This window comes from Neopelma chrysocephalum, unplaced genomic scaffold (assembly GCF_003984885.1).
Source record: "Neopelma chrysocephalum unplaced genomic scaffold, ASM398488v2 Primary Assembly neopelma1_22, whole genome shotgun sequence".
Lineage (NCBI taxonomy): Eukaryota > Metazoa > Chordata > Aves > Passeriformes > Pipridae > Neopelma > Neopelma chrysocephalum.
Genome location: NW_020897689.1, coordinates 14551711 through 14564279, shown reverse-complemented (window position 1 = coordinate 14564279; position 12569 = coordinate 14551711). Strand labels below are relative to the sequence as shown.

Sequence of the window (12569 nt, the reverse complement as noted above, 5' to 3'; positions counted from 1 at the left end):
CCAATTTACAATAAATTCACAGATAAACAAAACAGTTTAGAGACATAAAAAATTAACATGTTCATCTTCACAACATAGAATTTCCTACTCTCCATTCTAGATGCTTCAGAATTCAAAGATAACTCTCTGAATTAGAGAACTCACACTACCTTAAACAACCACCTTAGTATCAATGCAGTAGACTAATCAACCAAGAAGCTAAAAATGATTTCTCTGTAGAAAGTGATTAGAAAAGTACCTGTTTTTATCAAATGAAGTTCTAGCCAAGCGTGATTGCAATATAGCAGTTATCTAATGTGGAAGGAAAGAAAAGTAAATATGGTCTATGATTCAAATGCAATTAAAGTTATTATTAAACAGTGATCATAATATCATTATTAAACAGAGATATTAGAAATAAACAGATACTTACCATGGCAGTTTGATCTCCCATCTTATCTAGACAAGAAGCCCTGTAAAGCTAAACAACAATCTTTAAGTGAAATAGCACAGAGATCTCCCACAGAGCTCAGAAGCCAACAGAAACAGGAGGGGCTTTAGCATTCTTTGTGACAGAATACTAAAAGATCTATTATTACTTCTTTTTAAAGTAGGATAATGTTTGTTCATTGCTACTGGCATGTTATTAATTTGTCTGTATACTACCACCCTGCATGCTAAAAGCTAATACAGGTTGCTTACGGCAGATGTCAGAACAAGATGCTGTTTTCAACTCTACATTTTAAAAATAGATACTCCAAGATTTCCATCTTGAGAACAAAAAAAGAAATCTCTACATTAAAAATCAAAAGATGCTGTGATGAAGTATGTAGTGATATCAAATAACCACATACCTGATGTAGAGTTTGCACAACATCTCCTACTTTCCCAGCAACATCCAGTTGGAATAAGTATTCTGTTCTACCCTAAAATTAAAAGTACATTTACCAGAAATGAGTTTCAAATAAAACTCAGCAAAAAAAAAAGTCAAACCAAAATAAAAAAACAAAAAAACCCCAAACGCCCTAAATTATAAATAAAGAAAATGTAGTAAAAGTATGCTATCGGGTATGCTATACCTCAAACATTCCAAAAGCAGATGCAAAACCCGATCTTTTTTCTTTAGAAATTTATCTTCCCCTCTGGTAAGCTCTTTGTGCAGTATTTTGTCCGTTGTTTGATACAGTGCAACATAACAGCTTTGAAGTGAGCAAATTAATACATTGTAAACACCAGTAAATGTAGAGCTAGTACATGTTCTGCCTATTTTAATATCAGGTAAAAATAATGTAAATATAGAACTAGAAAGTGACATATTACATTTAAACAGCTTCTGTACATCTTGTAGAAAAAAGATACCAGCCCATCAAATCTTTAAAATCTGGGCTAAAAAAGTTAATCATTCTTCTCTCCATAAATAGCTTTGAGAGGAAAAGAACTCAAATTCAATCACAGCTTATTTTGACGAGTCATTTACAAAAGCCTCACTCAGTATATGTGGAACACTCCTTTTTCCCCTACAAACTTTTTCCAGCTTTCTTAAGCGTCATTTCATAGTAGATTTTTGTGGTTTTAATGTAAGTGTATTAATAGTATAAGCATGGACCAACTAATACTAAATTTACACATAACTCATATTTAGCAAAGGTTGTGGGATCCTTTAATGACCCCTGAATATAGTATAAAACTATATCAACACACTTCTGTAGGTTTTTGTAAATTCTCAGGCTAAACTTTAAAAAAAAAGTGATCAGTAAGAGTACAGCAAGACATTGATCAGTGGATATAGCTAGATTAATTTAAAACTGAAGGAAGGAAGACATGAAAATCTAGACAATCTTTGGTGTAATGTATGTGATCTGAGCTGAACTGACACCAATCCAAGAGGAAAGCATGCTTCAGGAAGCAAATGGAACTGGGTTATAGGGAGACAAGGAATTCAGTAGCACTTTAGATAAAAGCTTTGTAACATTTCACCCAGAGCACTATTTTCCTTCAACAGGGAAAACACAGCTCTCAGAAATCCTAGTGGATGGTCTATAAGGATTGCTTACAGCCAACAATGTAAAAGCTTATGTGAGCAGTTGTCTCTGTAGCTCTCCAGCCATATGCAAAGACAATAGCTCAGTATTTTGTAACTGATCTGAAACGATCAATGCAAGACAAGGAAGATAAAATGTATTACCCAATTCCAGCACTCAGTGAAACATATGGAACTGGGAATGATTCAAGTAGAAGATGTTTAGCAGCAACAGAAAAAAATTCTGAAGTGAAGGTGAACTTGTTTTAAAATGCAGAAACACAGCTGCACTTTAGTGAAGTAAATTGTAATGGTTAACTGTCAGAAATGTTTTAGCTATGGATGAATCATAACTTATGAGAAAATGAAGTGAAAAGCCTTCTAAACAGTCCTTCTGACTGTTTTCTTTTTCATTGTGTTGGCAATGGGATAACGTATTTCTGTGATACTTAATAAATCTTGCACACGGATGCAAAACAGAAAATGGAAGGACTAGAAGACAAAACAGGTTTAACACATGAAGAATTAACAGAATAAAACAAACAAAGAAAGAAAAATTTAAACTCCTGGTTGAGAGGCAGATCTAATAACAAAACCAACCCAAAGCAGTTGTTGGGAGAAGAGAAATCATTTCTTGCCCTCTTTGCTGTTCACTACAGTAATGCAATTTTATGGACTCCATCATTCTTGACATTTCTTACTTGCACAAATATATCGAGAAATATAATTCTGCCTGTTTCAATTCTTGGGCAATATGTCTAATGACTATGCATTTTCTTTTTGTGTCTGTGTCCTAACTCATCTCACACTTCAGGCAAAAAGCCTTTACTTCCATGCCTTGAAGCCCCCAGGCTCAGAATCAGAGCACACCGACCCCATCAGCAGAAAGCAACCAGAAGCAACCTCCAATTTCTGCTGTGAGCCACCTTATCTGCAATTTCTTTGAAGTGTGAAGCACTCAGCTGGGAAATATCAATTAGCAATCTCTCATCTGAGGTCTGAGGAGAAGGCATTTAGCCAGGATGAAGTGTCCACTGAATACTAGCAGCCCACTGACAGCTCTGACTGTTGAGCCCACAGAGCTACACAAAAAGGTAAATGGCAAGCATCAGGTCTGCATATCTCCTCCATGAAATATCAGAAAGCCATCATGGAAGAATTCAGAAGTGTTTTTTCCATATGTACAATTATTTTTTTCAAGCTTTACTGTTATATTCCTCAAATGATAATTATCTTACTCATTCAGAAATGAGAACATAAATCCTTGCAAAACTTCAGCTTGCTAAGAACACCGAAAAATATATACTCACTCTTATTGTTTTATAGGGTGCAATAACATTCCTTTCTTTAATGAGAAAAACCTGAAAGAGACATTACAGTTTCAAACATTAAAAAATAATAAAATTAATCAGAAGTACTGATAAATACAAAGCTAAGACCACTGTTTAAGCAAGCAAAACACTGGGTTGTAATATCCTGCTTTAGCTACCCCAGGTAAACAATGAGCTTTTATATCAGCTAGCAGCAAGAAGGGGCAAGAGTCCAATTTAGTTCAGGGGCTTACTTATGTAGCTTATAGTAGGCTTTCATGCTAATCATATGACCTTCAAGGAGTTGCAATACTAAAGCCAATACACACAGCTACATTCAGGAAAAGGATCCTCCCCCTCTTCTGGTGACTCACGGCCTTAAGGGTTTTGTCCAAATGGGAATTACCCCAGACCGGCAACTCACAACATAAACTACAGTGCAAACTTTCTCAAATGAATGCCTTTCTTCTGCTCCTAAATGTTTTGCTTACAGTTCCAGCCACCATGGACACCAGATTTCCTCTCTCATCCCATGGCATGCTTTTGAACAGTTTTATTTCTTCTCACATCTGAGAGGATCTCCCCCCACCCAAAAGCCACATGAAACTACTCTCCTTCACAACACTCTCACAACTTCTATAAAAAGACTTGACTGCTAGCAAATTGGTTTGTAGATACTTGTGCCTTACTATCCACTGTCTGAAAGACAAGCCAGAAATAAGTCAGTTTTGCTCTGTTTGTAGGGAAAGCTCAAACTTGCTAAAGTTTGCTAAAGGCCTAAAGTGCAAGATTCAGGATTGGTTGTGAACTGCACAAAACACACTGGACTGCATTGCCTACTGTCTTCTAGTTCATGGCCCAAGAGACTTGGCTGATCAAAGAGGCTTTTCCAGTACCTCGGTTTCATTCCTATGGCCACCACATCTGTGGTTCTACGCTCCAAGGCACTGTGGTAGCAGCCTCAAACCAAGGACAAGTATTAAACTTGCATGAACAGATAGGTACCATGCTCTAGCCAGAAGCCTTCTGGCTGCTACACAGAGCCTTCCCACTTCCACCAGCTGACAACAGAGACAGCCTTCACCACAGGACCACTCACAACACTGTCCAGCTAAAGAAAGCAAGTGGCATGCTTAGAAGCTCACAAGCTCAGCGTGTCTCTGTAAGTGCTACATAAAATATAATGGCAACCAGTGTCACTCATCTGACATCAGCACGTACAGACCTGAATCATGCCAGAGGAGAATCAGAATGAGAAACCTGCATTACGCTCAGATCGCTCTTCTGTGGGGTAACTAAACATTTTTCTACACTGAATACTTCATGAAGTAGACATGGGGTGTTTACTTGTAAGCTGAGCAAAAATTTTAGCATACTATATTCATTTCCTATTTTGGAGGATTTCCCCCGAATTTTATCTTGAGAAAAAATACTGAAATAATCTCAAATTATTATTCCCATTTATTGTATTTTAAAGTAATTTGTTTCTAAGTTGCCTGCTGCATAAAGCAAAGCTGTTTATCCAGTTATGTATTAACAATTTTTTTTTGAGTCTAAAAGGCAAAGATGTTTAAGATGTTCCAATTATTCACTACATGCAGTTTCCTACAAGGCAAAATTCTACTTAGAAATATATTTAGAATTTGATCATGATGTGTCATAAGTACAGGTGACTACTTGACACTTGAAAGTCTGTATGCCTCATACAAAATACCAGCATTTATCATGCCACCCAACCATTTCAGAGCACTTCCACAGAGACAGGAGGATGACTAGCGAGCTACACATGGGAGGAATGGGGGGTGCTAACCATACTTGCCATCTTAAAAGTTATTCTCCTTTCCTATGAGATGTTTTTTATAATCATTTATTCTTAAGAACATTTACTAATGATGTATGGTGGAACCATTGCATGGAACGGTTAGAAACACCTTTTTTACAAACACTCAATACACAAAAATGCCACCAACTCAAGAAACCTTGACTACACAATATTCTTCACAGAAGCAGTTTTGATGAAATTATATATGCTGATTACTTTAACACAGTCTACAAACTTCTCTGGCACAGATAATGTTAAATGCCTGAGTTCATTTTTGACTGCAGCAGTACATAACTGAGCAAGGCTATCAATTTCAGGTATTGCTAAGGACAGGTTACACAAATATGCTAGAACGTTTAAAATTGTATTTCCCACCTCAACACCATTCTTTCCTGAAATAAAAACATTGTTTTGAAACTTTTACAGCTTTGGAACACCTACCAACTGCTATTTATTAAAATTTGAAGTGTATTCCCTTGGTTAACTTTAAGTATGAATATATCCAAGTTAATAAAAACTCTTGATTGAAACTTAAAGACAGTATTTCAAGGCAGCTTCTGAAAACTGTTTGGTGGACATACAGCACAAACCAAAGTTTTCACAAAGCTGAACTGCAAGGATCAAGATGTCTTTGCCATTACCACAACACACTGCAGGAAGTAGAAGAAAACAGTATAACAAGACCAAACTAAAGATGATTAATAACAGGTTTCATTTCAGTCTACCCTCCCCTTTCATTCAATTCTAAAGTTGCCTTAAGCTCCATTATAAAATACACAGTGCAAAAAGTTCACTTTATGAAACTAATGACTTAATGAAGTCATTAACAGTTCGAAATTTCCAGCATCAGTACCCTCATATTACTGCTGAGTTTTTGACACTAGTTAGTTTTGTTTTCAGTTAACTCCCCACCCTAGGACTCCAGTTTTGAGAGAAACACCATTAAAGAATCTAAGCTCGCTTGTTTATGTAACCTCACTCATTTATACATCAAGAATCTGTTATATGCAGGTCTTACCTGGCTACATAGAACTGAAATCCCTCCAGATGTAACCCTAAAATGTAAATAAGATATTTGAAGTGATGGGCATTTCAGCTTTAAAAGAAGTTAAATACATGTATACAGTAACCCAAATTCACCTACCGTGTGAAAGGGTTATTTGCTTCATTATCTTCTGGGGCTTTTATACTAATGCAGTCTCTCAATGGTATCTGCAGCAAGTTATAAAAATATAAAATCTTTCTTAAAACCTGTTTAAAGAGAATCTTAAGTTACCAGAAAATTTAAGTTTGCATTGCTTACCTTGATAATGGGTTGGATATTGTCATCTGGTTCAAAAATAATTGACTTTGAACAGATTTTTAAAGAGCCTCTAAATTTTCTAAAAGAAATAATAATAAAAAAAAATTAGTCGCGTTTGAATACATGAGACTAGAATGATTCCAGTAAATGAAGTTATGTAAAAGTTGTGTACCTTTCATCTTTGTGACCTTTATTTATAATATGATTAGCTGTGTGCTGTTCAAAATAATATTCTTCCAGGTTAAGAAGAAGTAGTGAAAACCTATAAATAAATAAAAAACATTTATTCCAAGAGGAAATACCTTAACAGTCAGTATTCTTAATAAAAGCTATCAAGTGTTTAGGAAGTCGTCACTGATTTCTGTGCTGTGCCCCATATACCAAGAATGCATTAAACTAACTTCTTAAAAGAACAACTTTAGGAAAATTTGTATACTCATGAAGATCGATTGATGCTCTTCCAACACATATAAGGTTAGATATTTGATTCTGTTCACGTGCCTTTAGCAGAAACTATGCTAGTATAGCCAGGCTTTCTACCCAGTAAAGATCAGTTTAGGCCTGACCAGCCAGTTAAAATGTGCAATGACAAAAAAAAGGAAGGGCAGGAACTAATTGCTTAGAATGAAGGAAATTAGATCATTTTGAAGCAAGGCCAAATTACATTGGTCTAAAGTGTTAAGTGAAAACACGTTCACAGATTTTACGACACAGCTGAGTCACTCGATTGATGACCTCCAAGGAAGCATTGCCTTCCTCTCCAACCACATGTCCTGTACTTCCTCTCTACCACTGCCTGTTCAACCCCACAGGAAGCCCGTGGGGACTAATCCAATCAACAACAAACCTCAACAACAACAAAACAAAAATAAAAAATTGAAGTCTTCCAAAATATTTAATTGTTGTGCTGGTACCACGTAAATGCAAATAAGGCAGATCAGAGGGAACATGAAAATGCATTCTCTAACAACTTAAACTGCTGCGAGTGATCAAAACTCAACAACTTTCTAACAGGGTGAACACTCAGTCACTTAGTGTTTCAGCAGTGGGGAATGCCAGTGGATACTGGCATAGCAGGAGGAGCAAAAACATATCACTTCAGCTGGAAGTAAAACAGCTTGTTTGTGTGCAGGGCTGCTCTGATCTACAGAAGTACTTAGTATTTATTCACATCCACACTTGGAACTTTTTGTACCGCGTTCATGATGTACTTTGTGAGAAATGCCCATGAAAACACTAATAAACACCAAGAGTCCCCAGAGAAGTATTCAAACAGCAGTAAATATGTGGAGAGTTCACAAAATGAACTGGATTAATTGAATAGCCTGTTCATCAAAAAAGCATATTTCACAATAGAAAAAAATAGCATTATTGGGAAATACATCTTATTCACTTAAAGATTTGTGTTGTGGCAGTTACACTAAACAGAACATAACAATAAAAGTTTACTGTAACTACAAGTAACAGTGGGTCCATATACTCAAAACTGCTTGTGTGTCCAAGACATTTTGTCCTAATTCTCTGCTGCTTTTTCAAAACGGCTTTATCTTTACCTCTCCTCTTTTAAAACAGGCATTTTATGGTCCCATTGTGCTGGTTTTGGTTTGATTTTCTTCACAGTATCTACTACGGAGCTTTGTTTTGGATTTGTGCTGAAAACAGTGTTGATAATTCAGAGGTGTTTTTGTTATTGCTGAGCAGTGCTTAAACAGAGTCAAGGCATTTTCTGCTTCTCACGCCACCCTGCCAGCAAGGGGGCTGGGGGTGCACAAGGAGTTGGAAGGGGACAGAGCCAGGACAGCTGACCCCAACTGACCAAGGAGCCACATGAAACCATAGCAGCTTCCACACGGTTACCATTAAATTCCATTTCTCAACACATCATCCAGTTGAAATCATCTGGGACCAACTAAAAATTTCTGTGCTCTTGCAAATTCAGATCTTGCAAGTCCTATCACATTTTAAAATCCAAGCTTTTTAATAAAGCTACTTTTTGTATATAAAGAGCAATTCACCATCAGAATGCTTTTTTTTCTAGTATGTATAAAAATATACATTTAGTTTATTATCCACAAGCCAAAATATTTAAATAAAAAATTAAGAACAAAGGCAACACCCAGATTTGTTTGGAAAATATTTTATTTCATCAGAAAACAGACACTATTGACATAGGGAACAATGAGCTTCACAGCAATGACATACATGGCACTATAAATTTTTTTCCCCAGGAAAACTGACGATGCCTGGTCGATAGAATTCATTCCTGAAATTCTTCATTCTTGGGCTCTTTCCTTTGTCTCACCTATTTTTTTGACAAACTCCTAACATTTTTATACTCTTTCCAAATTCATCTGTTGACAGCACTGGCAATTATTAGATTTTACTTTTAAGCTTTTGGTAAATGCAAGTATCCTTCATATATTCAAGACAAGCCATGTTTTTACATCAAAATATTGGATTTTATTCCCAGTAACTAGAACATGCTTACCATAACCCAAAACACATAAACCAAGAGAGTTCTCTTCCAAATTTTTCATTATAACTATCTCCATGAAACTGTTATCTTTATACTTGGTACTTTATGGATCAATTCACCTTCCCAAAATCAGAAGCTGTGGGCTACTGGGAAGGATTTGAGGTACACTTTCCCTGGCATAATCCTCACTCCTACTGAATCAGATGATTTCATGACAAAAATAATGCACAAGGTATGCACAAAAACTCAAGAAAAACTCTTCATATAGGCTAATTAGGTACTCTGGGAAATTATAGGTTTCTTCCCTTTAAAATGCCATATTTACTAGCAGCATCCAGTTTAGCCTTTTGCTATTCTCTCTCTCTGTGTCTCTTCCACATGACTACTCACTCCCCAGGTTTACAGAGACAGCATCTCTGCAGAGCTCCTTGCTGGAGACCATTGACCTCCTAAGCCATGATCTCACATTCACCGACCTCAGCTTTCCTGTCTTGAAAAAGGTTTGTATTGCTGGCAGCTGTTAAAGCATTTCTTCAAACTTTATATATCATATAGGGCAAGTGCATTTTCCACATTTTATCTTTCCCCTCCACTCTCCACAGAGCCCATGCGGTTCTGCAGACTCTTCCAAGCATTTCTATTCTTATTGCTACTCTATTTGCAATTTCATTTACTCTAACTGCATTTTCCTATATTTTTTAGGCTGCAATAAGTCACTTCCGCAGGCAGAGTCAGATATCAAATTTCCACAAATAGAATCACCAGTTTCTACTCTTCTCAAGCACCATGGCATATTGGGATGAACTTACAGCCTGTCCAAAGATTCTGTCACAAAAGCTGCCCCTTTTAAAAATTGATACAATGCCATAAGTGAAACCAAAATTTTCAGACTTGCATCTCAACTACTGGCTAATGAAGCTAGACCAGTTCAAGTTACGGCTAATAATGAACTCTTGAGATTATGATGCCTCATCTCTGGATGAGAAATTCCTCCTAGAATTTCTCAACTAATCTCAGTTTTTACTGGTTAAGTATTTAAATTTCATTTGCCTGTGTTAATGATCCATAGGGTTGTCAAAAAAAGGAAAAAAGTCAAGTTTCATCAGGTGTTACTTGAGTACAGTCAGAGTTTTTTATCTTCACAGAACAAATGTCTTTCACATAAACAAATAGAGCCACTGATAGTTACTGTATCGACAAGGTCCCTCTTGAGAGCCATCACTACACAGGATGATTCTTCAGGCTTGCCAGGAGGATAGCAGTCTCAAGTATTTTGCATGAGTAGGCAAAGTGTTGTGAAGGCCTAAAAAAACCAGGACATCAACCACAACAGCTATGAAATTACAGCACTGGGGATCTTCAACGTGCAACTGAGCAGACTGACTGCCTCCCAAAGAGCTGAAGAAGGTATTCCAAAGACACATATCAAGATGACTGGCATACCAAACTTATATACTATCAACTGCTACGTAGTCCTACAACAAGAATTTGAATGCACGCTTAGTATAGACCTAAAATAGTAATTTAATTCTTCTGCACATGACAGGACAATAACAACTACACCCCCTCGCCCCCAACAAATAACAGTAGTAGGAGAATACATGAGATGCCTTGCATAAGAAACTGATTAAACCTGTGACGGGTGAAAACTGAGTTTTGGTCTTCAGCCACTGAGCAGCTGTACAGTTCCCTGTGCTGAGTAATTAACAGACTGTACGCCTATGACTATCACACTGCCTTGGATCACAGAATCAATGTCAATTCAAATAACAATAAGCAAGTCTGTTCCCAGTTTACCCTCCCTTGCCTTCAAGTCCGACCCCAAGACATAAAAAACCCCTCAACCTCAGCAATTAGTCAGGCAAATCACAAGCTCTAATTGGAAAATGTACAAAAATGCTTTGGTATCTAAAATGAAAACAGCTGGGGGTTTTTTTGTACTTTTAAATTATCAGCAAGAACCAGTATCTGAAAAAAAAAACAACAAAACAAAACAAACAAACACTTCCCCTCCCCCAAACTGAAAACAAACAAACAAAAACCCCAAACAAAAAAAAACCAAACAAAACCAAAAAAAGGCACAAAAAACCCCCAACCAAACAAACAAAAACCCACCAAAACCCAACCAACCAACCAAAAAAACCCAAACAAAACCCAATTCTGGTTCTAACAGAAAGAGTTGTGTTTAATAGAAATTAAAGGGACCTTCTACATTTGCCTACTGCTCTAAAATTTGTTTTCCTATACTACAGTAATAATCAAATATCACGAAGTTCTTTTTCAGGCAAAATCTGAGATATTTTTGTTATTATCAGCAAGTAGTTCATTTTAATCCATTTTCAAAATGAATAACCCAATTTTTACTTGAAAATTCCCAACTATAAATGATTTAATGAGTGTTTATTAAAAACCTACTTACAGAAATTTCTTGGAAAGCAAGTGAAATATTATTGACACAAAATCCTTTGAAATCAAGCAATAAAACTCACACCTTAAAGTGTATTACAGGCTATTTTTAAGCTTGCTTCCTAATAAAGACACATTTCACAGGTTTATGTCTGCAATTTTGTGGTCACAATGCTACTTAATGTCTTGAAACAGACTGATGAAGTTAGTAAGCCACAGCCATGTCTTCAGGGATCATTGACCATTTTTTCTTGTACATTTAACTTGACGTACCAGACTATTTAAAAAAAACACCAAAATATTATTTTGAAAACAACACAGAGAGACAAATTAGACAAGATTTTCAAAGGAAGTTCAAACCCCATGAAAGTAGCCATATGAAGTGAGAGTTTGCAAGATGTTCAATGCCTTGTACTATAGCTTTTTAACAGTCCAGTCTATATCCTCAAAAGTCTCATCAGTAGCAAGCAAGTTTTCAGAGAACTTCCAAAATGATGGTATTTTCTTAATACTTGTAATATTTGAAAGTTGCAACTTAAGGGGAAAAAAAAAAAAGAGAAGCAGCTTCAATAGCTTTGCTGGTCCCACCCACTTGTAATGCCTCAAAATCTACTTACAATTGTGGAGATCAGCCAATTGCAACTGAAAAATTCATCACATCAGCAGATAGACCAGAAAACAAGCTTCTGTTCAGAGCTGTGGAGTTTTTTCAGGACAGTTTTGCACAGTTTTAGTAACCTGGATCAGTCCATGGAAGGGCACATGAAGTACCAGAGCCAGTACAATGCGAAGGGGTCAGGCGCAAGAGCAAGGTGGTTGGGAACAAGGCCTTACCCTTTGGAAGGCAGCAAATCGGCACAGCAGCTCTGCTGTCAGAGGTGCTGAGAAAGAGGCAGTTTCACTTCCCAGGGTGAAATAAATTAGCAGCCACCACTGCCACCCAGGCAAAGCCTTGAGCTTTACAAGGTTGAGCTCACTGTGAGTGAGTGGAAAGGCACTTATGCCATTACTTCTCAGGTTCAATGCAAGTTCGGTATTCAAAATCAACAGCAGCAGCAGCAGCTTGGTGTGGGGAGAAAGAAGAACATGATAGGTAAGGTAATATCTTCTATTATAGCAATTCACATAGCTGGAAAAACCAACACCACCAACTTCAAATAACACAAGAAGTTTCACAGATCTAAAATGGAAAGATTTTCAGCCATAGAGTTGTGCCTGTCTGTAGGAGGTTGTATTGAGCGGAGGTAAAGCAA

The 12569-nt window shown here is 36.8% G+C and overlaps 1 protein-coding gene across 3 annotated transcripts in view; it reads right to left on the bottom strand.

Annotated features, from left to right (window-relative positions):
* Window positions 1-12569, bottom strand: part of NSMAF (neutral sphingomyelinase activation associated factor) — a 39602-nt gene that overhangs the window by 22731 nt on the left and 4302 nt on the right. For all 3 annotated transcript variants that reach the window (XM_027708115.1, XM_027707989.1, XM_027708051.1), the window contains exons 2-9: window positions 6607-6696; window positions 6435-6513; window positions 6276-6343; window positions 6150-6186; window positions 3310-3360; window positions 834-905; window positions 413-460; window positions 239-291 (exon numbers count right to left, since the gene is read on the bottom strand). In XM_027708115.1, coding sequence (XP_027563916.1) covers window positions 239-291; window positions 413-460; window positions 834-905; window positions 3310-3360; window positions 6150-6186; window positions 6276-6343; window positions 6435-6513; window positions 6607-6696 — 498 coding nt within the window. The remainder of the gene's footprint in view (window positions 1-238; window positions 292-412; window positions 461-833; window positions 906-3309; window positions 3361-6149; window positions 6187-6275; window positions 6344-6434; window positions 6514-6606; window positions 6697-12569) is intronic.